General features: G+C 41.1%; 2 protein-coding genes across 3 annotated transcripts in view; both read right to left on the bottom strand.

Moving 5' to 3' along the window:
• Window positions 1-213: 213 nt before the first annotated feature.
• LOC131199115 (N-alpha-acetyltransferase 16, NatA auxiliary subunit-like) lies at window positions 214-5752 on the bottom strand. Its single transcript, XM_058184500.1, has 3 exons — window positions 5498-5752; window positions 2845-3058; window positions 214-1110 (listed from the first exon to the last, which is right to left on the bottom strand). Exons 1-3 carry the CDS (start codon window positions 5678-5680, stop codon window positions 875-877), a joined length of 633 nt encoding a protein of 210 aa, XP_058040483.1. The 5' UTR covers window positions 5681-5752; the 3' UTR covers window positions 214-874.
• Window positions 5753-6346: 594 nt separating this feature from the next.
• The window catches only part of LOC131199114 (N-alpha-acetyltransferase 16, NatA auxiliary subunit-like), a 39321-nt gene continuing 20005 nt past the window's right edge, over window positions 6347-25662 (bottom strand). The window contains exons 3-11 of one of the 2 annotated variants that reach the window (XM_058184499.1): window positions 24891-24995; window positions 22121-22278; window positions 20216-20350; window positions 18068-18221; window positions 16427-16546; window positions 10176-10271; window positions 8568-8674; window positions 6711-6783; window positions 6347-6549 (exon numbers count right to left, since the gene is read on the bottom strand). In XM_058184499.1, the coding sequence (XP_058040482.1) occupies window positions 6362-6549; window positions 6711-6783; window positions 8568-8674; window positions 10176-10271; window positions 16427-16546; window positions 18068-18221; window positions 20216-20350; window positions 22121-22278; window positions 24891-24995 (1136 nt within the window). In that variant the 3' untranslated portion in view covers window positions 6347-6361. Of the gene's footprint in view, window positions 6550-6710; window positions 6784-8567; window positions 8675-10175; window positions 10272-15210; window positions 15331-16426; window positions 16547-18067; window positions 18222-20215; window positions 20351-22120; window positions 22279-24890; window positions 24996-25662 lie in introns of both variants that reach the window. The other variant, XM_058184498.1, reaches the window with a different exon arrangement.

The following is a 25662-nucleotide window of genomic DNA, read 5'->3' as shown; positions in this document are numbered from 1 at the left end:
GCCAGATGCCCTTCCTGTTGCCAATGCAGAGTTTTTTCCCCAGCAGATAGATTCTCATTGTGCCCAGAGAGAGAAATATCTGCCTGTTGTGACTCGGGCCCTCGAGCCTGTCCTCATGGAGGAGAGTGACTCGAAAAGTGAGGGAGAGGAGCCAGCAAGGCCTCCCTCGCCAGGACCCTCCTCACTGGCACCGCCCCAAGTTCCAGCTGCAGGCCAGGAGGAGGAGCTGACAAGGCCTCCCACTCCCGCACTCTCCTCCTCCCTGGCAACGCCTCAAGTCCCAGCTGCTGACGATCAATCCTGGATTGATCCGAGGCAGCGACGTAAAGATAAGCGTGTGCAACAGAGGAAGAGGTGTGGCAGGCTCAGAGATTGCTGAGTCACTGAGCCACACCCCACAGGGTATAAAAGTGGGTGGAGCTGCCATGTGGCCCTTGTGACGGACAAAAAAGCTACCAAGGGTGCACTGCAGCTCAGTTGTTGGAGGGTTAACAGACTTTGTCAGTGAGTTTTGGCAACGGACCTTGGATACGAGATAACGGACTCAGAACTTGGCAGGCCTTTGCACGGTCACTGCCAAGTATTTCCTCAATTGAAGAAAATCAGGTCTGTAGCAAATAAAAAGACTGGGAGACACGCGTCTTTGTGTTTGCTCCGTGAAGTGGGGACGGGGACAGAACACTGCCTCTACCTAGGATCGAACTCACAGCCTCCTGATTGTGAGGTGAGCGCTCCACCTCTAGGCCACCGCACCACTCAGTTTGGTCACTAAATGAACTGTTGTAAATTGAGGAGTGCCTCTAATTAGTTTTTTTATGCGTTAAGATTTATCTCCCGCTTCGTCTCCAGGAGAGACGGTGCAGAACGAACAATCTCAGCAGCTTAGAATTAAACAAAAGTGGAGGGTTTTTTTTACCCTTTCCAGTTTCTCAGGAACTAACTCTTCCTTCAGGCCGCTGGTCTCCTCCTCCTCTTCGTCTCGTTTCTTCTTCTGACTCTTCTGCTGCCGCTCTCGTTCCGCGTGCTTCTTCTCCTCTTCCAGTTTCGCTTTCTTCTGCGCCCGCCGTTGCTTGCTGAGCATTTTCTTCAGTTCTTTGGCAGAAAGGTTTTCTGTAGAAAAACAGAATTATGTTTTTTCGTTTTCGTTTTTGATTTGGACACGGGTTGGTAGCCCTCGGCTTACGACCAATGATCGAGCCCGACGTTCCTGTTGTTACATCGAGACATTTGTTCAGTGAGTTTTGCCCGGTTTTACGACCTTTCTGGCCACGGTCGTTAAGTGAATCACTGCAGTGGGTAAGTTAGCAGCACGGTTGTTAAGTGAATCTGGCTTCTCCCAACTGACTTTGCTCGTCAGAAGGCCACAAAAGGGGATCTTGTAACCCAGAGGGCACTACAACCGTCTTAAGTACATGCCAGTTGCCAAGCGCCTGACCTTTGATCATGTGATCATGGGGACGCTGCAACGGTTGTTAAGTTTATTTTTATTTTATTTGCATTTATATCCCGCCTTTCTCCGAAGACTCAGGGCGGCTTACACTATGTAAGCAATTGTCTTTATCCTATTTGTATATTTATATACAAAGTCAACTTACTGCCCCCAACAATCTGGGTCCTCATTTTACCTACCTTATAAAGGATGGAAGGCTGAGTCAACCTTGGGCCTGGTGGGACTTGAACCTGCAGTAATTGCAAGCAGCTGCTGTTAATAACAGACTGTCTTACCAGTCTGAGCCACCAGAGGCCCTATGATTGATTGTGAAAAACAATCCCTATTTTATGATTGTGAAAAACAATCATAAGCTGCTTTTTTCACTTCTATTGTTGATTTCGAACAACCATTACATGATCTATTGCAGTATGCCATATTGTCGGCCAACTCTGCCATCTGCCAGCAGTTCGATCCTGACCGGCTCAAGGTTGACTCAGCCTTCTGTCCTTCTGAGGTCGATAAAATGAGGACCCAGATTCTTGGGGGCAAGTGGTTGACTCTGTAAACCGTGTAGAGAGGGCTGGAAAGCACAATGAAGCAGTATATACTGTAAGTAAGTGTTTTTGCTACTGTAAGTCAAGGGCTACCTGTACCCTAATTACTGATAAAAGAGAATATTTACTGCTCAGGGTTGAAATGAGGGTTCCTTTGTGCTCTCTGAGCTTGCTTGTTTTCTGGCAGACATTTCAGTACCAAACTAGGTAACATCATCAATGCTAGAAGGGAGTTGGGTTTGTGGAGAGGAGGAGGAGGAGGAAGAGGAGAAAGAGGAGGACTGTGGGGTCCTTGGTCCTTTCTGAACTTCGTTGATTTCTTCCAGACGCTTCATTACCCAACTAGGTAACATCATCAGTGCTAGAAGGGAGTTGGGTTTGTGGAGAGGAGAGGGAGGAGGAGAGGGAGGGGAAGGAGGAGGAGGAACTCTGGAGTCCTTCGTGCTCTCTGAGCTTTCTTGCAGACGTTTCATTAACGAACTAGGTAACATCATCAGTGCTAGATGGGAGTTGGGTTTGTGGAGAGGAGGAGGAGGAGGAGGAGGAGGAGGAGGAGGAGGAGGAGAAGCTTTCTTCTTTTTTTTGCAGATGTTTCATTACCGAATTAGGTAACAGCATCAGTGCACTGATAAGGTTACCTAGTTTGGATAATAAAATGTTTGCATGAAAACAACCAAGCTCAGAGAGAGACTCTGATTATTCCCAGGACGCTCTTTGCCCTCTAAAACACCAAACCTAAAAGTAGAGTGATCTGTTTCTTCACGATGGCCTTGAAATTCTGAAGAGCCAACGATCTTGGCTTCTGGAATCCCCCTCTGGGAAGTGAATTCAAATCCTGCTTGGCGAAAGCTCAAATACCTGAGTTCACTTCTTGCTCTTTGTTCTCGCTGGCCAAGGGGTTGTCGTGCAGATTCAAGTAAATTTCTATGGCTGATCGCGCCGCCTTGAAATAAAAAGCGTGTTTTCTTAGCACGTCTTCTAACCTCAAGAGATCGACGTAGGCACGCAAGGTCATCTTCCTCATACAATACGTGTGGAAGTCAAACTGGTCATCGGTGATCTCAAAGAAGTGCTGAAAGACACAAGAGAACACAGGATAACCGAATGGGAAGGGACCTTGGAGGTCTTCTAGTCCAACCCCCTGCTAAGAATAGAATAGAGTAGAGTAGAGTAGAGTATAGAGTAGAGTAGAGTAGAATTACAGGACAGGACAGGACAGGATAGGATACAGAATACGATATAGAACAGAATAGAGATGGGACCTTGGAGGTCTTCTAGTCCAACCCCCTGCTAAGAATAGAGTAGAGTAGAGTAGAGTAGATTAGAGAATAGAATAGAATAGAATAGAATAGAATAGAGTCAAGTCAAGAGTAGAGTAGATTAGAGAATAGAACAGAGTAGAGTAGAGTAGAGAATAGAATGTAGAATAGAATAGAATAGAATAGAATAGAATAGAATAGAATAGAATAGAATAGAATAGAATAGAATAGAATAGAGTCAAGTCAAGAGTAGAGTAGATTAGAGAATAGAACAGAGTAGAGTAGAGTGTAGAATAGAATAGAATAGAATAGAATAGAATAGAATAGAATAGAATAGAATTGAATTACAGGACAGGACAGGACAGGACAGGACAGGACAGGACAGGACAGGACAAGATAGAATATAGAATATGATATAGAATAGAATAGAGATGGGACCTTGGAGGTCTTCTAGTTCAACCCCTGCTAATAATAGAATAAAATAGAGTTGGAAGGGACCTTGGAGGTCTTCTAGTCCAACCCCCTGCTCAAACAGAGACCATCTACCATTTCAAATAAATGACTGTCAAGTCTCTTCTTAAAAACCTCCAGTGATGAAGCACCCACAACTTCTGGTGGCAAGCAGTTCCACTGGTTAAATTGTCCTCACCGTTAGGAAGTTTCTCCTCAATTCCAGGTTGCGTCGCTCCTTGATGAGTTTCCATCCATTGTTTCTTGACCTGCCCTCTGGTGCTTTGGAAAATAATTTGACCCCCCCTCTTCTTTGTGGCAGCCCCTCAAATACTGGAAGACTGCTATCAGGTCACTCCCTAGTCCTTCTTTTCTCTAGACCGGCCATCCCCAAATCCTGCAGCCGTTCTTCATATGGTTTAGTCTACAGGCTCAAGCAGGAGACCCTTTAACATTTCAGACAAATGGCTGTTGTAGATGACTGCTGTTTTGTTTTTTGTTTTTCTTCTTCCGGGACTGCTGCGTCTTTCGGTTTACTCAGGATATTTTGGAGAGTTTCAGTTGGTTTGCGTGTTACGATGATACTACTGGTTGAAATAGTCTGTTGGTGGTCTCTGAGATGTTTCTGAAGTATGCCAGTGTTATGTTTTTTTTAGGGCCTGTTTAATGCCTGCAGCTGATCTGTAAAGCCTCTCTTGACTTGTCTCTGGAGATTCTCCGTCTTCCAGGTCCCAAAGGTGTGTTTTTTTTCCCAAGAGAAAACTGGACTTTCTGGTTTTTCTCTGAAGACATTTCACTTCTCATCCAAGAAGCTTCTTCAGTTCTGATGAGAAGTGAAACGCCTTCAAAGAAAAACCGGAAAGTCCAGTTGGATCGCTCTTGATTTAGTTTTGAATTACAAGGAAGCAACCCTTAAAAAAAAATAATTTCCAGCATGGAAATTCCAGCAAAGAAAAATAGAGGCCTTTTACAATTTTACAAACTGCCGTTCTTTTGAAAGAAAGACAAGGCATATTTCTCAAGAAACTGAAGCTCAAATCGGAAAAGTTTGCTTAGATGAGCTGACCACGTGGTTTTTGTGGTAGGAGGATTCTTTTAAATTCAGGATCCTTTCCTTGTAGATTCTCTTCGGGCAGTAAGTAATCGAACCCACGTTAATTAGAGGAAGTGGTAGAATCAGAGCAGGGGTGAAATGCTCCCAATTTGGACCGGATCACCCGATCCAGTAGCGACGGTGGCGGCTGGTTCGGAGAACCGGTAGCAAAAATCCCTGGTCCCCCTCCCCCCACCCCATGCCCAGCTGAGCCACGCGATCATCAGAGGTTGGTTTTTTTTTACTTTTAAAAGCATTTTTTCTTCGGTCAAAAAAATGCTTTTAAAAGAAAAAAAAAAGGCTCTGATGATCACGCGGCTCAGCTGGGATCGTAAGAACCTTTTAAAAGCATTTTTTCTACAACCTCAAGAGGTTGTAGAAAAAATGCTTTTAAAAGGCTCCTCTAGCGATCCCGGCTGAGTTGCCTGATTGTCAGAGGCTTTTTTTTCCTTTAAAAGGCAAAAAAAATGCTTTTAAAAGAAAAGAAAAGCCCCTGACGATCAGGCAACACAGCTGGGATCGACAGAGGAGCCTTTTAAAAGCATTTTTAAAATGCTTTTAAAAGTAAAAAAAAAAAGTTGGCCACGCCCACCCAGTCACATTACCCCCCACCAAGCCACGCCCACAGAACAAGCCACACCCACAGTAACAAATTTTACATTTCACCACTGAATCACGGGAAATAAAACCCATCCATTGTTCGACTTACCCTCTCAATTTCGTGGCACTGTTTCAAAGCTTCCCCATATTTTCCTAGTCTTTGAAAAGCCAAAGCACATTCGGTCTGGAACCACATGCACTGCATTTCATTGAGATTCTCCGTGGCAGAAGTCCCTTCCTGGAAAAATGAGAAAAGTACTTTAGAAATAGTCTTAATTCTAGTTAAAATCATCTTCTTTTAACAATTCCATAATCCCTTGCAGGGCGAAGTCTGGGCAATTGAAGGGAGCTGAGTGTTTACTGGCCGGATGCCCTTCCTGTCGCCGATGAGGAGTTTTGTTCCGCAGATACAATCAAGCTTTACTTCTATTGACCTTTTGTGATAATATATTTTTCTGAGTATAAGACGCACCTTTTTTCTCCAAAAAAGAGGGTGAAAATCTGGGTGCGTCTTATATGCTGAATGTAGCCCTGCCCAGCTTCTCAAACTGAGGTTTTCAGAGGCTGAAAAAAAGCATCAGAAACGAAGCTTCAGAAAAGAAGCTCCCTAGCAGAGCTTCAGAAAATAAGCTCCTGTGTTGATGCTGTTCCATTCTATTTTCTATTTATTCTACTCTACCCTACCCTACCCTACCTTATCCTATCCTATCTTGTTCTATTTTCTGTATTGATTCTATTCTATTCTACTCTACTCTACTCTATTGTGTTGATGTTCTATTTCATTCTATTTTCTATTTATTCTACTCTATTCTACTTGATACTACTCTAGTCTACCGTACCCTACCCTACTCTACACTATTCTATTCTACAAGTCAAATCATCCTGCTCTTCACTAACCTTTGTCTTTAGGTGCATTATCAAGTTACATGAAATATAAACACACTAAGATTCACATATTCCGAATATGGGATAGTTAAGGAAGGGCAATGACCTTATAAATTTTGGCTTTCAAATAGAAGAGCTCTATTAACGTTGGAGTACTTGTCACAGCAGAATTGATGTAATCCAATGCCAAGGAAAATTGGCCAAGCTTGTCGAAGTGCTGCGCAAGGAAATATCGAACCCAAAGCAGTGTCGTTGGTGGTTCTTGCTCTCCGTTTTCTGCAACACACATAGAACAATTTGCAATACTTAACCTAGAAGTACATATTATCAAAAGACTCGGTTCTTAAGAAAACGGATTCCCCTGTGAAGATATACCAGTCCAGATTACACTCATTAAACTTTGCATTTTAGCTACGTTCCTCAGCACCGAAGCTTACCATCTGGACTAAACATGTGACAGGTTTTCAAAGAAGCTTCGTAACTAATTACCAGCTCTTGGATTGTTGAAATCTGCAAAAGAGAATTAAGAAAGTTGTGTTAAAATACTCTTACTGTCTCAATTAACATTCATTCATTCTGTCTATAAAGCGCATCACTCAACGAACAACAAACATTGCAATTTTTTAACTTGACAGAATGTTATGGTGCTTTCTGTACAACTCGCTGTTGTACGTTCTTGAAAACGCCTCCTTGGAAAACCACTAGATGGCGATAAAGAGTTGCATGCCTCTCTTTGCTGCCATCTACTGCAGAGTCTTTTTCTGCAGCAGTTATTTTCCCAAATAAAATATTGGGTATTTTCATTCTTTCTTTGAAAGAAATTTTATTCAGAATAGAATAGAATAGAATAGAATTTTTTATTGGCCAAGTGTGATTGGATACACAAGGAATTTGTCTTGGTGCATATGCTCTCAGTGTACATAAAAGAAAAGATACATTCATCAAGGTACAACATTTACAACACATTCAACGTATCAAAATGTAAAAAATAAGAAAAAATAAAGATAATGTGAAAATGGAAGTGGGGGAGGGGGGAGTGAGAAGTATGGGGTTAAAAAAAAAGCATCGATTTTCAAATATTTTCAGCACGGTTGTTGTGACTCATCCTCCCTCCTCTCCTCAGCCGGGCTCCTCCCGTCTCCAGCCAGGCCTTTTATCAGACTCCGAGTCTGATAATGAAGATGAACGGCCTGTCATGACTCCAGCCCCCGGCCCTGGCCCCATGCCCGGAGAGGATTCAAGGAGTGAAAGGAGAAGCCCAATAAACCTCACTCATACAGCGTGTGTTCCTTTGGCTCAGCCTTCAGAGCAGGAAGCCAGCCAGGTGGTAGACTTACTCGGGCCTACTCCCTCTGACCCCTCCCTTTCCCAGACGCTGACAGCAGATCCAGCTGAAGACAATTCAGTGTGGGAGGACCCTCGCTTCTGGAGATCTGAGAGGTGATGCCAGCAGAAGGAAGGGTGGGGCAGGCCTGGATAAATGCTGAGTCATGGAGCCACACCCCACAGCCTATATAAAGGACCTGCTTTTGGCATTCCAACCTTGAGTCAAGCAAAGTCTTATCTGGTTTGCTGATATCAGACCCTATCGCTGAAGTCACAACTTGGACTCCTGCCTGCCCTGATAAACCTCGAAGGAACTTGGCAAGCTGCAGAGGCTTCGTTGCCAAGTTTGTTACGGACTTCCTTGACTCGTTCGTCGGAGTGGGAGTGGGACACGACAACGGTAGAATAAAGGTATTAACATTACAGTCTCAATTTTTTTTTACTTTTGCATATTTAGTATATATACTTACCATTTCTGCAATCACACACATCTTATCTAATCAGCAAATCCCAAAGTCAGAATGTCATTGTTTTTTCTCGAGCACAGAACCTAGAAGCGTTCCAAGTTAATATAAAATGGAACGTATCCTTTTCTTTGATTAAAGCAGCTCATTTAATCATCTCTGCTAGCTCCATCAGTTCTTCCATTGTGAGAATTAATGCATCCATACTTTCTCTTGAAATTACAATGAGTGGTATAATCTGACTTTTTTTTTAAACCATGAACCTACTTCTCCCCACCCCCCGGTTCCATCTAAGATATTACCAGAAAGTAACTATTATTGATCGCTAGCTAGATAGCTAGACAGACAGACAGACAGATATAGATATAGATATAGGTAGCTAGGTAGGTAGATAGATAGATAGATAGATAGATAGATAGATAGATAGATAGATAGATAGATAGATAGATAGATAGATAGATGGATAAATAGATAGATAGATAGATAGATATTAAGAAAACTAACCTTTTCTGTACTGTAGTACAAAGATTTCAAAGTTGTAAACAGGGGCGGGCAACCTTTGCTGAAGTTAACCCTTAGGAATTTATCCAACAATTCTCTAAATTTTTCACCTAGAAGCAAAAAACATATCGATTATATTACATAATAACTCCATGTTCATTTTGCATAAACTATGAAAAATCACAACGATAACAATGGAAAGAAAAACTATTTCGAGAAGTTCATACTTTAACTTGCATTCCTCCACAAAAAAATATGGAAATCCGGTCAATTTGCATAATATATGTAGATCGCAGTTATGCAACCGGATTTTTAAGATTGCTGGGGACAAATTCGTTCTCAAAACCCGTAATGTACAGTATACGATGGTTTGGCATTGCCGTTTAATATCTCTGGATGGAATTAACAACAATCGCAAAGTGTTCAGTCCCTACATAATGGTAGTTCTTAAGGAGATCCTAATCAGATCATGCAATGGAAACACTCAGAGTCTACCAAGGACCTCACAGTTCAATGCTGAGCTACAAATATTCTCCTTTATTGGTACTTTATCACTCCCAAGTATTTTGATCACAGTCCTTGCACTCTTACAAGTGGTGGGCCTAGGTAACCTACCGTCAATGGCATTGATGGGCAGATTCAATCATCTTATCCATCAAGAACATTTGCAGGTGTGTCCAGATACTGAAGTTGAATCAGTTGCCCAGGTACCTTTGGACAGCCAGTTTGGTCTAGTGGTTATGGTACCAGGCCAGAAAGCAGGAGACTGTGAGTTCCAGTCCTGCCTTATGTCATGAAAGCCCACGAGATGACCTTGGTCCAATCACCAGGAGGCAGTGAGTTCTAGTCTGCCTTAGGCATGAAAACCAACTGGATGACTCTGGACCAATTGCGACTGTGAGTTCTAGTCCCACCTTAGCCATGAAAGCCAGCTGGGTGATTTTGGACCAATCACCAGGAGACAGTGAGTTCTAGTCCAGCCTTAGGCAGGAAAGCCAGCTGGGTGACTGGGATAATTACCAGGAAACTGGGAGTTCTAGACCTTTTCTTAGCATGAAAACCAGCTAGGTGACTTTGAGCCGGTCACTCTCTCTCAATTCAGTTGACCTCCCAGGGTTGTTGTTGTTGTGGGGAAAATAGAAGAAGGATACATCTGCTGCCTTGGGTTGTTTGTAAAAATACTACAGGCAGGATACAAATATTTTTTTAAAAAAAATTAAATCCTTTTGATATCTTTCTAGGAGGTTGGTGATAGCCTCCCCACTACTCACTTCTGTTGGTTCAAAGATAGCTGAGTGTTTCCTATTAAAGATCAATATTCCCAGATTCCCAGAAAACTGCCGTTAGCCATAGAAAGAACTGTTACAAGTTATTGGGTCTGAATAAAATCCAGCTACGCATAGCTTTTCTTAAAAGCCTTTAGTTTTTCTGGCTTTATGCTTTGTGTCTGAAAATCGCTTTTCGGTTCACGGCGGGATCTAAACAAAATAAACTATATATTTTAAAAGAAAACCAAAGACAAATCTTCCACTGCAGATGAAATGCAAATGGGGAAAAAATATATTTTTAAGTATCGTGGAGCTCTACGATGTAAAGACGGCAACGTGTTACCTGTGACAAAGTTTAAAGGTAGCCTTCGAGGCGAAACTGCCCGTGGATGTCGCTTGCTTATTTCTTCATACAATTCTAGCCTCTCTTCTAAAGAGTCTATTGATGGATGACAAATGTAAAAATTGGAGTTGTTATGCCTTAAAGTCACACAGTTCAGGGACAAGCAGCAATGTAGAACAGTGTATTCCTTGTGCTGAGCTAAATCCAATTATTCGGTTTCACTCGCCTGAAGCTTTCCTGCGAGCAGAAAACCTGAATCCATATTTGTGCAGACATTAACTCTAGTATCTTTATTTCGTTTTTACCAGTGGTAGGTAACCGGTATGAACTGGCTGAATACCCCCACCGGTTTTTACAAATCATTTTACAGTTCACAATCCACTTCGGAAAACTAGAGAGTTTTGTTGTCTGAATTATTCATCCCAACAATTAACATCTTACCCCATTTTCCCTTCATCTAAATTTGGATGCAGCTCAACATATATCGAGTTTTAATGTAATATGCTTTTTATTTCGTTTCCAAATAAACGCGGAGCATGAAATTCCCTCCGACAGAGCAGCTCAAATTTACTAGAAGTAATATTGAATTGGTTGAGGCCGTTTTCATGAATAGCAAACAACTGAAATAGTTAAATATCTCATGTTCAAACAAAGAGACATTATTTTCAAGTTATTTCTTATAGAGGAGTTGCAATCAAACACTACAATGCAACACATAGTTTTAAGCTTAGAGAGACTGCAATGAATATTTAAAGCTAGCCCTGCACTTGCAACCATTTGTTTACTGACCGTCCAAAGTTAAAAAGGCACTGAAGAAAAGTGACTTATGACCGTTTTTCACACTTACGACCGTTGCGGCATCCCCATGGTCATGTGATCAAAATTCAAACACTTGGCAACTGGCATGTACTTTATGACAGTTGCAGTGTCCCGAGGTCACGTGATCCCCCCCCCTTTTTTTAAATTTACATTTATATCCCGCCCTTCTCCGAAGACTCAGGGCGGCTTACAGTGTATAAGGCAATAGTCTCATCCTATTTGTATATTTTACAAAGTCAACTTATTGCCCCCCCAACAATCTGGGTCCTCATTTTACCTACCTTATAAAGGATGGAAGGTTGAGTCAACCTTGGGCCTGGTGGGACTTGAACCAGCAGTAATTGCAAGCAGCTGCTGTTAATAACAGACTGTCTTAGCAGCCTGAGCCACTAGAGGGCCCTTGGTGCTCTCTGAGCTTGGCGGTTTTCTTTACCCAACTAGGTAACATCATCAATACTAGAAGGGAAGAGGTGGAGGAGGAGGAACTATGGAGTCCTTGGTACTCTCTGAACTTGGTTGTTTTCATGCAGACGCTTCATGACCCAACTAGGTAACATCATCAATACTAGAAGGGAAGAGGTGGAGGAGGAGGAACTATGGAGTCCTTGGTGCTCTCTGAGCTTGGCGGTTTTCTTTACCCAACTAGGTAACATCATCAGTGCTAGTGGCTAACACTCATGATATTCCTAATTTGGATAATGAAACATCTGCAAGAAAACAATCAACATCAGAAAGGACCAAGGATTGATTGATTGATTGATTGATTGATTGATTGATTGATTGATTGATTGATTGATTGATTGATTGATTGATTGATTGATTGATTGATTGATTGATTGATTGATTGATTGATTGATTGATTGATTGATTGATTGATTGATTGATTGATTGATTGATTGATTGATTGATTGATTGATTGATTGATTGATTGATTGATTGATTCCTTCCTTCCTTCCTTCCTTCCTTCCTTCCTTCCTTCCTTCCTTTCCTATTTTCTGTATTGATTCGATTCTACTCTACCCTACCTTATCCTATCCTTCTATTCTATTCTATTTTCTATATATTCTACTCTAGTCTACCGTACCCTACCCTACTCTACACTATTCTATTCTACAAGTCAAATCATCCTGCTCTTCACTAACCTTTGTCTTTAGGTGCATTATCAAGTTACATGAAATATAAACACACTAAGATTCACATATTCCGAATATGGGATAGTTAAGGAAGGGCAATGACCTTATAAATTTTGGCTTTCAAATAGAAGAGCTCTATTAACGTTGGAGTACTTGTCACAGCAGAATTGATGTAATCCAATGCCAAGGAAAATTGGCCAAGCTTGTCGAAGTGCTGCGCAAGGAAATATCGAACCCAAAGCAGTGTCGTTGGTGGTTCTTGCTCTCCGTTTTCTGCAACACATAGTTTTAAGCTTAGAGAGACTGCAATGAATATTTAAAGCTAGCCCTGCACTTGCAACCATTTGTTTACTGACCGTCCAAAGTTAAAAAGGCACTGAAGAAAAGTGACTTATGACCGTTTTTCACACTTACGACCGTTGCGGCATCCCCATGGTCATGTGATCAAAATTCAAACACTTGGCAACTGGCATGTACTTTATGACAGTTGCAGTGTCCCGAGGTCATGTGATCAAAATTCAAACACTTGGCAACTGGCATGTACTTTATGACAGTTGCAGTGTCCCGAGGTCATGTGATCAAAATTCAAACACTTGGCAACTGGCATGTACTTTATGACAGTTGCAGTGTCCCGAGGTCATGTGATCAAAATTCAAACACTTGGCAACTGGCATGTACTTTATGACAGTTGCAGTGTCCCGAGGTCATGTGATCAAAATTCAAACACTTGGCAACTGGCATGTACTTTATGACAGTTGCAGTGTCCCGAGGTCATGTGATCAAAATTCAAACACTTGGCAACTGGCATGTACTTTATGACAGTTGCAGTGTCCCGAGGTCATGTGATCAAAATTCAAACACTTGGCAACTGGCATGTACTTTATGACAGTTGCAGTGTCCCGAGGTCATGTGATCAAAATTCAAACACTTGGCAACTGGCATGTACTTTATGACAGTTGCAGTGTCCCGAGGTCATGTGATCAAAATTCAAACACTTGGCAACTGGCATGTACTTTATGACAGTTGCAGTGTCCCGAGGTCATGTGATCAATATCCAAACTCTTGGCAACTGGCATGTACTTTATGACAGTTGCGGTGTCCCGAGGTCATGTGATCAAAATTCAAACACTTGGCAACTGGCATGTACTTTATGACAGTTGCAGTGTCCCGAGGTCATGTGATCAAAATTCAAACACTTGGCAACTGGCATGTACTTTATGACAGTTGCAGTGTCCCGAGGTCATGTGATCAAAATTCAAACACTTGGCAACTGGCATGTACTTTATGACAGTTGCAGTGTCCCGAGGTCATGTGATCAAAATTCAAACACTTGGCAACTGGCATGTACTTTATGACAGTTGCAGTGTCCCGAGGTCATGTGATCAAAATTCAAACACTTGGCAACTGGCATGTACTTTATGACAGTTGCAGTGTCCCGAGGTCATGTGATCAAAATCCAAACTCTTCGCAACTGGCATGTACTTTATGACAGTTGCAGTGTCCCGAGGTCATGTGATCAAAATTCAAACACTTGGCAACTGGCATGTACTTTATGACAGTTGCAGTGTCCCGAGGTCATGTGATCAAAATTCAAACACTTGGCAACTGGCATGTACTTTATGACAGTTGCAGTGTCCCGAGGTCATGTGATCAAAATTCAAACACTTGGCAACTGGCATGTACTTTATGACAGTTGCAGTGTCCCGAGGTCATGTGATCAAAATTCAAACACTTGGCAACTGGCATGTACTTTATGACAGTTGCAGTGTCCCGAGGTCATGTGATCAAAATTCAAACACTTGGCAACTGGCATGTACTTTATGACAGTTGCAGTGTCCCGAGGTCATGTGATCAAAATTCAAACACTTGGCAACTGGCATGTACTTTATGACAGTTGCAGTGTCCCGAGGTCATGTGATCAAAATTCAAACACTTGGCAACTGGCATGTACTTTATGACAGTTGCAGTGTCCCGAGGTCATGTGATCAAAATTCAAACACTTGGCAACTGGGTTACAAACTTAACAACCGGGTTACAAACTTAACAACCGGGTTACAAACTTAACAACCGCAGTGTTTCACTTAACAACTGGGTTACAAACTTAACAACCGCAGTGTTTCACTTAACAACTGTTTTTATTTATTTATTTATTTATTAGATTTTTATACCGCCCTTTTCCCGAAGGACTCAGGGCGGTTTACAGCCAATATAAAAACAATAACAATGTACAACTAAAACAGAAATTAAAAAACTTATTATATAATTGGCAGAAATTTAAAACATTTAGACCTAAAAACCCTTAAAATTCATATTAAATATAAATTAATCCAACTCCAATCAAATTAAAATTTAAAATTTAAAATTTAAAATTTAAAATTTAAAATTTAAAATTTAAAATTTAAAATTTAAAATTTAAAATTTAAAATTTAAAATTTAAAATTTAAAATTTAAAATTTAAAATTTAAAATTTAAAATTTAAAATTTAAAATTTAAAATTTAAAATTTAAAATTTAAAATTTAAAATTTAAAATTTAAAATTTAAAATTTAAAATTTAAAATTTAAAATTTAAAATTTAAAATTTAAAATTTAAAATTTAAAATTTAAGCCAGTCCCAGTCTGAATAAAATCCAGCTACGCATAGCTTTTCTTAAAAGCCTTTAGTTTTTCTGGCTTTATGCTTTGTGTCTGAAAATCGCTTTTCGGTTCACGGCGGGATCTAAACAAAATAAACTATATATTTTAAGTATCGTGGAGCTCTACGATGTAAAGACGGCAACGTGTTACCTGTGACAAAGTTTAAAGGTAGCCTTGAGGCGAAACTGCCCGTGGATGTCGCTTGCTTATTTCTTCATACAATTCTAGCCTCTCTTCTAAAGAGTCTATTGATGGATGACAAATGTAAAATTGGACAAATCTCAATGTAACAACTCCCATGCTTAGCCACAGAAAGTTTGGGTTCAATTGAGGCTGTCAATCGAGGACTATCTATATTTCCCTAAATGCATTGTTTCCCCATACACCATATTTTTTTCAACCGCCTCCCCCAAATGCCTGAAGCGAAATGTACAATTCCGTCGCTTACGTGGCCGCAAAGCTTTTTCCAGGCCCTCGTAGTAACTCCAACATTCTGCATTCCGATCAATAAGTTCCCGATATATTTCAGCCGCTTCTTCCAGGCGTCCCAAATTCAACAGCATTTCACCTGCAGCAATAATATAATCCCACCTGACGTTTAAAAAATGGAAAAGCTTCCGACGCTGAAAAGGATCGATTTTTACATTTGCAATAAAGGAGAGTATGGGTAGCTCACGGTTGAAACGAGGGGTCCTTTTTTTATTTTTATTTTTTTTAATTTGCATTTATATCCCGCCCTTCTCCGAAGACTCAGGGCGGCTTACACTATGTCAAGCAATAGTCTTCATCCATTTGTATATTATATACAAAGTCAATTTTTATTGCCCCCCCAACAATCTGGGTCCTCATTTTACCTACCTTATAAAGGATGGAAGGCTGAGTCAACCTCGGGCCGGGCTTGAACCTGCAGTAATTGCAGGCTCTGTGTTCTAATAACAGGCTTCTTACCAGCCTGAACTATCACGGCCTTCTGATCAGCGAAGTCAAGGGGGAAGCCCGATTCACTTAACAACTGGGTTACAAACTTAACAACCGCAGTGTTTCACTTAACAACTGTTTTTTATTTATTTATTTATTTATTTATTAGATTTTTATACCGCCCTTCTCCCGAAGGACTCAGGGCGGTTTACAGCCAATATAAAAACAATAACAATGTACAACTAAAACAGAAATTAAAAAACTTATTATATAATTGGCAGAAATTTAAAACGTTTAGACCTAAAAACCCTTAAAATTCATATTAAATATAAATTAATCCAACTCCAATTAAATTAAAATTTAAAATTTAAGCCAGTCCCGCGCGAATAAATAAATATGTCTTCAGCTCGCGGCGAAAGGTCTGAAGGTCAGGCAATTGACGCAAGCTAGGGGGAAGTTCGTTCCAGAGGGTAGGAGCCCCCACAGAGAAGGACCTTCCCCTGGGGGCCGCCAGCCGACATTGCTTGGCGGACGGCACCCTGAGAACTGTGACAAGAAAGGTCGTAAAATTGGACAAATCTCAATGTAACAACTCCCATGCTTAGCCACAGAAAGTTTGGGTTCAATTGAGATCGTCAATCGAGGACTATCTATATTTCCCTAAATGCATGGTTCTCCATACACCATATTTTTTTCAACCGCCTCCCCCAAATGCCTGAAGCGAAATGTACAATTCCGTCGCTTACGTGGCCGCAAAGCTTTTTCCAGGCCCTCGTAGTAACTCCAACATTCTGCATTCCGATCAATAAGTTCCCGATATATTTCAGCCGCTTCTTCCAGGCGTCCCAAATTCAGCAGCATTTCACCTGCAGCAATAATATAATCCCACCTGACGTTTAAAAAATGGAAAAGCTTCCGACGCTGAAAAGGATCGATTTTTACATTTGCAATAAAGGAGAGTATGGGTAGCTCACGGTTGAAATGAGGGGTCCTTTTTTTATTTTTTATTTTTTTTAATTTGCATTTATATCCCGCCCTTCTCCGAAGACTCAGGGCGGCTTACACTATGTCAAGCAATAGTCTTCATCCATTTGTATATTATATACAAAGTCAACTTATTGCCCCCAACAATCTGGGTCCTCATTTTACCTACCTTATAAAGGATGGAAGGTTGAGTCAACCTTGGGCCTGGTGGGACTTGAACCAGCAGTAATTGCAAGCAGCTGCTGTTAATAACAGACTGTCTTACCAGTCTGAGCCACTAGAGGGCCCTTGGTGCTCTCTGAGCTTGGCGGTTTTCTTTACCCAACTAGGTAACATCATCAATACTAGAAGGGAAGAGGTGGAGGAGGAGGAACTATGGAGTCCTTGGTACTCTCTGAACTTGGTTGTTTTCATGCAGACGTTTCATGACCCAACTAGGTAACATCATCAGTGCTAGAAGGGAGTTGGGTTTGTGGAGCAGAGGAGGAGGAAGAGGAGGAGGAGGAGGAGCTGTGGAGTCCTTGGTGCTCTCTGAGCTTGGTGGTTTTCTTGCAGACGTTTCATGACCCAACTAGGTAACATCATCAGTGCTAGTGGCTAACACTCATGATATTCCCTAATTTGGATAATGAAACATCTGCAAGAAAATAATCAACATCAGAAAGGACCAAGGATTGATTGATTGATTGATTGATTGATTGATTGATTCCTTCCTTCCTTCCTTCCTTCCTTCCTTCCTTCCTTCCTTCCTTCCTTTTCCTTTCCTATTTTCTCTCTCCCCCTCTCTTTCTTTTTTTCTTTCCAAACCCCACTCCCTTCTAGCACTGATAATGTTAACCTAGTTTGGTCATGAAACATCTGCAAGAAAACCACCAAGCTCAGAGAGCACCAAGGACTCTTCTTAAATTTCCTCCTAAAATACTATGAGTACAGATAATCCAACACCCACATGGTCTACTCCAACCATAAGGGGCCATCAGCCACAACAGGACTGAGGTGAGAAACTGGTCATCTGTGGAGCTCTTAGTGCTGTCCATGCCCCAAACTTGGTTAGAAATTTGTGAGAACAGCTCAAATGGTGCCACTGTGTCACAGCAACCAGGATCGCAAAACTTAAAACAGCTAAAACGATTGAGAAAGCTTATACTTTCTAAATCACACTTTACAAAGAGACGGCCAAGGGAAAAAATTAACCCCAAACATTCAAAGTTCAAAAAGAAAGAAAGAGAGAGAGAGAGAGAGAGAGAGAGAGAGAGAGAGAAAGAAAGAAGGAAGGAAGGAAGGAAGGAAGGAAGGAAGGAAGGAAGGAAGGAAGGAAGGAAGGAAGGAAGGAAGGAAAAAGAAAGAAAGAAACAGGACTATGAAAAATTAAGGCTAACTAAGGGCTTATAAAAAGAATTTACCTTTAATCTCATCTATCATGAGTTTATCGCAGATTTGCCTTTCGTACGTTTCTATATGGTCCAGAGATTCTTGAAAGAGATCTGCTTCTCTCATTACTTGGTTTTGGTACAATATTAATTCACTATATTCGTAATCTATTTTGTTAGGGGGCACCTGAAAAAAAAATAAACCCATAGATTGGTATCCAGTTGGGAAGCGTCACTACATCAAAAAGCTATTTATTTATTTATTTATTTATTTGAAAATGAATAAAAAGACCAGAAGACATTACAGAGTAGAAACTCATCAGTTGTAGCATTTTTTAAAAAAAAATCCATTGGACTTTCTCGCTTTTGATATGGATAAATTCTGCATCAGAAAAGGTTGTTTCAACTGACAAGTGTTCCAAAAATGCTTTTTTCACGAGGCAACTGGACGTTCTTTGGTTTTTCTTTGAAGACATTTTGCTTCTCATCCAAGAAGCTTCTTCAGTTCTGACAGGATGGTGGGGAAGGGAAGGATTTATATTCCTTAAGGAATTCCAGCACTTATAGAATAGAAATCCTTCCCTTCCCCGCCATCCGGTCAGAGCTGAAGAAGCTTCTTGGATGAGAAGCGAAACGTCTTCAAAAGAAAAAAACCAGAAAGTCCAGTTGCCTCCTGAAAAAGCACCTTTGCGTCAACCACGACCTGGAGCACTGCATATCTCTGTTGATTTTCAACTGACAATAATGGTTATGCCGGTATTATAATATATTTCTGCTCATATTAACCTACATTCTAAAATGTGGTTGGGACAGACTTTTGATGTGTCCCTTTGATAAACGGTTTAGATACCTGAAAACTTAATAAAAGAGAACATAAAAAGTCAAAGTAACAGACTAGCAGAATAACGGAATACAGAATCGAAAGGGACGCTGGTCCAACCCATTGCTGAAGCAGGAGACACTATACCAGGGGTGAAATGCTACCTGTTTGCTCCAGTTCAGGCGAACCAGCAGCGGCGGTGGTGGCGTGTGGTTTGATGAACCAGTAGCGGCGGCAGCGCAAGACTCCGCCTACCTGCCCGAACACTCTTACTTCCTGGTTTTAACCAGGAAGAAACCTGTTTTTGACCCTCTGCGCATGTGACGGCTTTGCGCAGAGGATCTACAATCAGAGGTAAGTAGATTTCACCCCTGCCCTATAACATCTCAGACAGATGGTTATCCAACATTTTCTTAAAAATTTCCAGTGTTGGAGCATTTACAATTTCTGCAGGCAAGTTGTTCCACTGATTAATTGTTCTAACTGTCAGGAAATTTCTCCTTAGTTCTAGGTTGCTTCTCTCCTTGATTAGTTTCCATCCACTGCTTCTTGTTCTACCCTCAGGTGCTTTGGAGAATGGTTGACCCCTCCGGGGTGGGTTCTACTTATCTTTACTACTGGTTCACAACGGGGCCACGCGCCCAGAAGTTTCCTGATGACATCTATGTCAGTGGGAAGAGGATCCCACCAGTTTTATTCTCGCGAACTGGTCTGAACTGGGAGCAAACCACCACTGGACCCCTCTCTTCTTTGTGGCATCCCCTCAAATACTGGAAGACTGCTATCATGTCCCCCCTAGTCCTTCTTTTCTCTAGACGAGCCAAACCCAATTCCTGCAACCATTCTTCATATGTTTTAGCCTCCACTTTCATAATCATCTTTGTTGCTCTTCTCTGCACTTTTTCTAGTTTCTAGAATCCCTTTGAAATTAATTGAACAGATCATTAACTTCAAATGAAGATTCACTGAACTCAGGGGGTGAACATACAAGAAATATGCCCTGTAAAAATTATACAACATGTAAGGAATCCATTCCAAGTAAATTCATTCGTATGCTTTGTACGAAAGTAAACAATTTGCTTTCGAAGAACAAAATCTTTTTATGGAAAACTCTGGTTTGGTTTGGTTTTTTTAACTTAAAAAGCAGACCACATGTGATGTGCGGTCGATTTCTTCTAGCTGAAGCAAAAATTAATTATTAATTAAAGCAGTGTTTCATTTTAAAAGCTGCACTTCATTTCCCTTCAGGCTTTGGCGATGTAGTTTTTAAATATAATAGAAGAGAGAGGCATGGAGAAATTCAGCTACTCAAATTCTTATCTGCGGATATTGGGCTGGGCCCCTTCGGAATAAAATCTTACCTGTTGGGTTTTCCTAAATTCTTCTAATAATTTTAAGGCCATGTCGTAATCTTTTAACAAATGATAGGCAATTGCATAGCCAATCCAAGATGCTCTTTGAGTGGGCCGGAGCTGAAGTAATTGATATCTGGTTTCCTTTAAAGAAACAAGAAAGACAACTAAAAACGGTATTCCAAATAATGTACTTTCTTAATCAAAGTTTTATAATCAATGATATGAAGGATCAAAACCCTCAGAAATGCAAAACCATCAGAAAATCCAGAAAAGGCTGTCTCGGAAATAAACTTGTAGAGGATTAATTTTAACAATCTTCATTTGAAATTCGCTGTCTAGATAAGAGCTAGAATGAATGCTATTTCATTTCTATTGGCAGAAATAACAGAATAACAGATCTGAAGGGACCTTGGAGGTCTTCTGTCCAACCGCCTGCTCAAGCAGGACACCCTCTACCGTTTCAGGCAAATGGTTGTCCAATCTCTTCTTGAAAACTTCCAGTAATGGAGAACCCACAACTTCTGGTGGCAAGCTGTTCCACCGGTTGATTGTCCTCACTGTCAGGAAATTTCTCCTTAGTTCTAGGTTGTTCTCTCTTTAATTAGCTTCCATCCATTGCTTCTTGTCTTGCCTTCTAGTGTTTTGGAGAATAGGTTGACCACTCTCTTCCTTGTGGCAGCCCCTCAAATATTGAAATACTGCTATCAAGTCTCCCCCAGTCCTTTCTCTCTCTCTCTCTTTCTTTCTTTCATTCTTTCATTCATTCTTAGGTTGACTCTACATGCTATTTAAAGAGCAGAAAGAAAAGTCAACCGAAATGTTAAAAGGAAAGAGGTGTTTTAAAGAAATGGAGCAAGGAGAAAAACCAGGGTTACTTTATTGTCAAACTAGACAATTAACAAGAAGCTTAGCATTACCAGTAACAGAGAAAATTAGCTAAACTTAGCTTTTGCTAAGAATCCGCCAAATCACCTTCTTACCTCTTTGGGAGGAATTTGAATTCAGTACAGGGTCAATCATATTAACATCTACCCTGCTTGAACCATTTTAACAGATTAACAGAGTCAGAAGGGAGCTTGTAGGTCATCTAGTCCAACCCCCCCCGCCCCCCGCTCCAACTCAAGCAGGAGACCCTACCTACACCATCTTAAGCAGTAACACCTGATCCTAACCAAACTGAACTAAGGAAAATAAACAGACAATTTATTGTTAAAACTGCCCCTCTGTTATTAAAGAACACAATGGACAAACAGTAACGCGAGAACATGCAAATTTTCTACACAGAAAATCCTTTTGCATTGTTGTTTGTTTGGCAGAATTGTGTATGTACAGGTGGCCCATAGATACAAGGTTTAAGATACTCTGAAAATTAAACTAATTTCCCACCTTATTGATAAAATTCAAATGCCTCTCTCTCTCCCTCTCTCTCTCTTTCTTTCTCTCTCTCTCTGTCTTTCTTTCTCTCTCTGTCTTTCTCTCTCTCTCTCTCTCTCCCTCCGTCTTTCTCTGTGTGTGTGTCTCTTTTTCTGTCTTTGTTTCTCTTTTCCCTCTCTTTCTCTCTCTGTCTCCCTCCCTCCGTCTTTCTCTCTGTCTCTTTCTTTCTTTCTCCCTCTCTCCCTCCTTCCATCTTTCTCTTTCCCTGTCTCTCTGTGTCTTTCTTTCTCTCTTTCTCTCTGTCCCTCCGTCTTTCTTCTCTCTCTGTCTCTCTTTCTCTGTCTTTCTATCTCTCTCTCCCTCTCTTTCTCTCTTTCTGTCTTTTTCTCCCTCCCTCCCTCCCTCCCTCCCTGTCTTTCTCTCCCTTCCTCTCTCCTCCCTACAAATTCATACAGAATTTCAATGTATGTGTTTAAGTTTCACACACAAATGGATTTCAAGGCAACAACGGTTGATGGATTCAACGTAAGCACTCACTCTATAGCCTTCGAGATCTCTCATCTGGATCTGCAGCAGGGAAAGATCCCTAAGGATTTGCAGATTGTCTTTATCTAGCTTCAGGGCATTTCGGTAGCACTTAATCGCTTCGTCGTACTTTTTATCGGAGCGCTGCAGGAGTCCGTAAACGTGCCAACCTAAACAAGGGTTAAGGAAAACAGGCAGACCCTGGTTGCGGAAGACAAATTAGGCCGACATTAGTGCAACTCGCGGATCACGGGGTGGATGTAAGCCTTAGGAAGTTGTCTAGACAAGAAACGCAGCTCTAACTTAACAGTAAAAGGTAAAGGTAAAAGTTCCCCTCGCACATACGTGCTAGTCGTTGCTGACTCTAGGGGGCAGTGTTCATCTCCGTTTCAAAGGCGAAGAGCCAGCGCTGTCCGAAGACGTCTCCATGGCCGGCATGACTCAACGCCAAAGGCGCACGGAACGCTGTTAACCTTCCCACCAAAGTGGCCCCTATTTTTTCTACTTGCATTTTTTACGTGCTTTCGAAACTGCTAGGTTGGCAGAAGCTGGGACAAGTAACGGGAGCTCACCCCGTTACACGGCAGCACTAGGGATTCGAACCGCTGAGCTGCTGACCTTTCGATCGACAAGCTCAACGTCGTAGCCCCTGAGCCACCGCGTCCCAACTTAACAGTAGCAACTCTGATGAAACTGTGTAAGGGTAAACAGAAGTCTTGCATTGTACAAGTAGTCCGCAACTTACAACAGTTAGTTTAGTGACGGTTCAAAATTACAATGGCAGTGAAAAAAGGAATTTAGGAGTGTTTTTCACACGTCCGTTGAGGTGTCCCCATGGTCATCATCATCATCTTTTAACGACCCCATAACCCCCTGCGGGGTGGAGTCTGGGCATCTGAATGGAGCTAGCAGAGTGTTTGAATGGCCAGATGCCCTTCCTGTCGCCAATGAGGAGTTTTGTTCAGCAGATATAATCTCAGTGGGGCCCAGAGAGAGAAATATCTGCCTCCACCTAGCATCTGCACGGTGACATGATCAAAATTCAGATACTAGGAAACTGACTCATATTTATGACGGCTGCCGGGTCCCGGGGTCACACGATCCCCTTTTGTGACCTTCCGACAAGCAAAGTCAACGGGGAAGCCACTTAACAACTGGGTTACTAACTTAACCAACTGCAGGGATTCACTTAATAACTCTATGAAAGAAAGGTCACAAAACGGAGCGAAACGCACTTAATACATGTTTCACTTATCCGCAGAATTTTTCTGGCTCAGTTGTGGTTGTATGTTGAGAAGTACCTGTATCTCCCCCCACAAATTAGAAACAATACCAGAACAGTAACTAATATATTGGAATATTACGAGGAGCATCCAGAAAGACAAGTAGCCCTGGATGCACAAAAAGCCTTCGATAACGTAAATTGGGAATTTATGATTCGACAAATTAAAGCTATGAAATTCGGAGATAAATTTGAAAAGCTGATTGAATCGATCTATTCCATGCAAAAGGCGAGAGTAATAATAAATGGGGGGAGTGCAAATTTATTTAAGATAACAAAAGGAGTTCGGCAGGGCTGTCCTCTGTCACCTCTGCTCTTTATCCTGACCCTTCAGATATTATTACAGAGAATTAGACAGAAAACGGAAATAAAAGGAACCAAAATTAAACAGGAAGAATTTAAAGTGCAGGCATTTGCAGATTATATGCTTTTTGCTATAGAAGACGCATTGGAATCAGGACCAATACTAGTGCAAGAGATACAGAAATATGGGGGAGTCACAGGCCTTAAAATTAACAAAGAAAAAACTAAAATGTTAGTTAAAGAATTTAACGGAAAAACAGAAAGGAGAACTTGAGGAAAGAATGGGACTTCAAGTCGTAAAAAAAGTGAAATATTTAGGTATTTGGTTAAGAGCAAGATGTTCAGACATCAAAAACATCATTAAAAAAGGACAACAAAGAATGTTCTTTCTGCGCCAACTCAGAAAGCTCAAACTGCCCAAGGAGCTGCTGATCCAATTCTACAGAGGAATTATTGAGTCTGTCATTTGCACCTCTATAACTGTCTGGTTCGGTTCTGCAACCCAACAAGACAGACACAGACTTCAGAGGATAATTAGAACTGCAGAAAAAATAATTGCTACCAACTTGCCTTCCATTGAGGACCTGTATACTGCACGAATCAAGAAGAGGGCCGTGAAAATATTTACAGACCCCTCGCATCCTGGACATAAACTGTTTCAACTCCTACCCTCAAAACGACGCTATAGAGCACTGCACACCAGAACAACTAGACACAAGAACAGTTTTTTCCCGAAGGCCATCACTCTGCTAAATAAATAATTCCCTCAACACTGTCAGACTATTTACTGAATCTGCACTACTATTAATCGTTTCATAGTTCCCATCACCAATCTCTTTCCACTTATGACTGTATGACTATAACTTGTTGCTGGCAATCCTTATGATTTATATCGATATATTGATCATCAATTGTGTTGTAAATGTTGTACCTTGATGAAGGTATCTTTTCTTTTATGTACACTGAGAGCAGATGCACCAAGACAAATTCCTTGTGTGTCCAATCACACTTGGCCAATAAAAAAAAAAAAAATTCTAAAAAAAAAAAAAATTCTTCAGCATTAAAAAAACCCAATCACTTTAATTCATTTTGTGTAGATGAGACATTGGTCTATTTCATAAGGAAGTTTGAGAACAGCAAAAACTATTCAGCAAAAACAAACAAACAAACAAACCGAGGTACAATTTCAAAGGATACAAACGTGACTTTTGACATCGTTGCGTAGTCCTTTCCGAACAAATTCGTACGCTTCTTCTTTTTTCCCTAAACAATTCAGCGTCAGCCCTTTCATAGCCAACGTCTCTGGAGAAAGAAATAAAGACGGCAAATTTTTTTGAACAGCAAATCAAGCTTAAATGTGCTTTAAAGAAGCGCGGAGGGTAAAAAACTGGATTTTCCCAAAGATGCCACAATTTATTTATTTATTTATTTCTATCCAAGGCTGAATTTCCATCCTCTCTCACCTACCAACTGAAATATATCAATCTATCGATCAAGGGGCCTCTGGTGGCTCAGACTGCTAAGACAGTCTGTTAACAGCAGCTGCTTGCAATTACTGCAGGTTCTAGTCCCACCAGGCCCAAGGTTGACTCAGCCTTCCATCCTTTATAAAGTAGGTAAAATGAGGACCCAGATTGACTTTGTATACAATATACAAATGGATGAAGACTATTGCTTAACATAGTGTAAGCCGCCCTGAGTCTTCGGAGAAGGGCGGGATATAAATGCAAATAAATAAAATAATAAATAAAAATAAAAAATAAATCTGAAGACCCAGGTGATCTTCCAACTTGCCTTAACAAACTGCATTTTAAAGCGAAGATGATAGGAAAGCTCTAAAATGGGGTCATGAAAAGCTAGGACTCTGTAGAGATTCTCAGTCCTCCAAGTCATGGTTGACCCAAAGGTGTTTTTTTTCAAGAGGCAACTGGACTTCCTTGTTTTTTCTCTGAAGACGTTTTGCTTCTCA

Source organism: Ahaetulla prasina, chromosome 5 (assembly GCF_028640845.1).
Source record: "Ahaetulla prasina isolate Xishuangbanna chromosome 5, ASM2864084v1, whole genome shotgun sequence".
Taxonomy (NCBI): Eukaryota; Metazoa; Chordata; class Lepidosauria; order Squamata; family Colubridae; genus Ahaetulla; species Ahaetulla prasina.
This window is presented reverse-complemented; position numbering and strand designations above follow the sequence as displayed.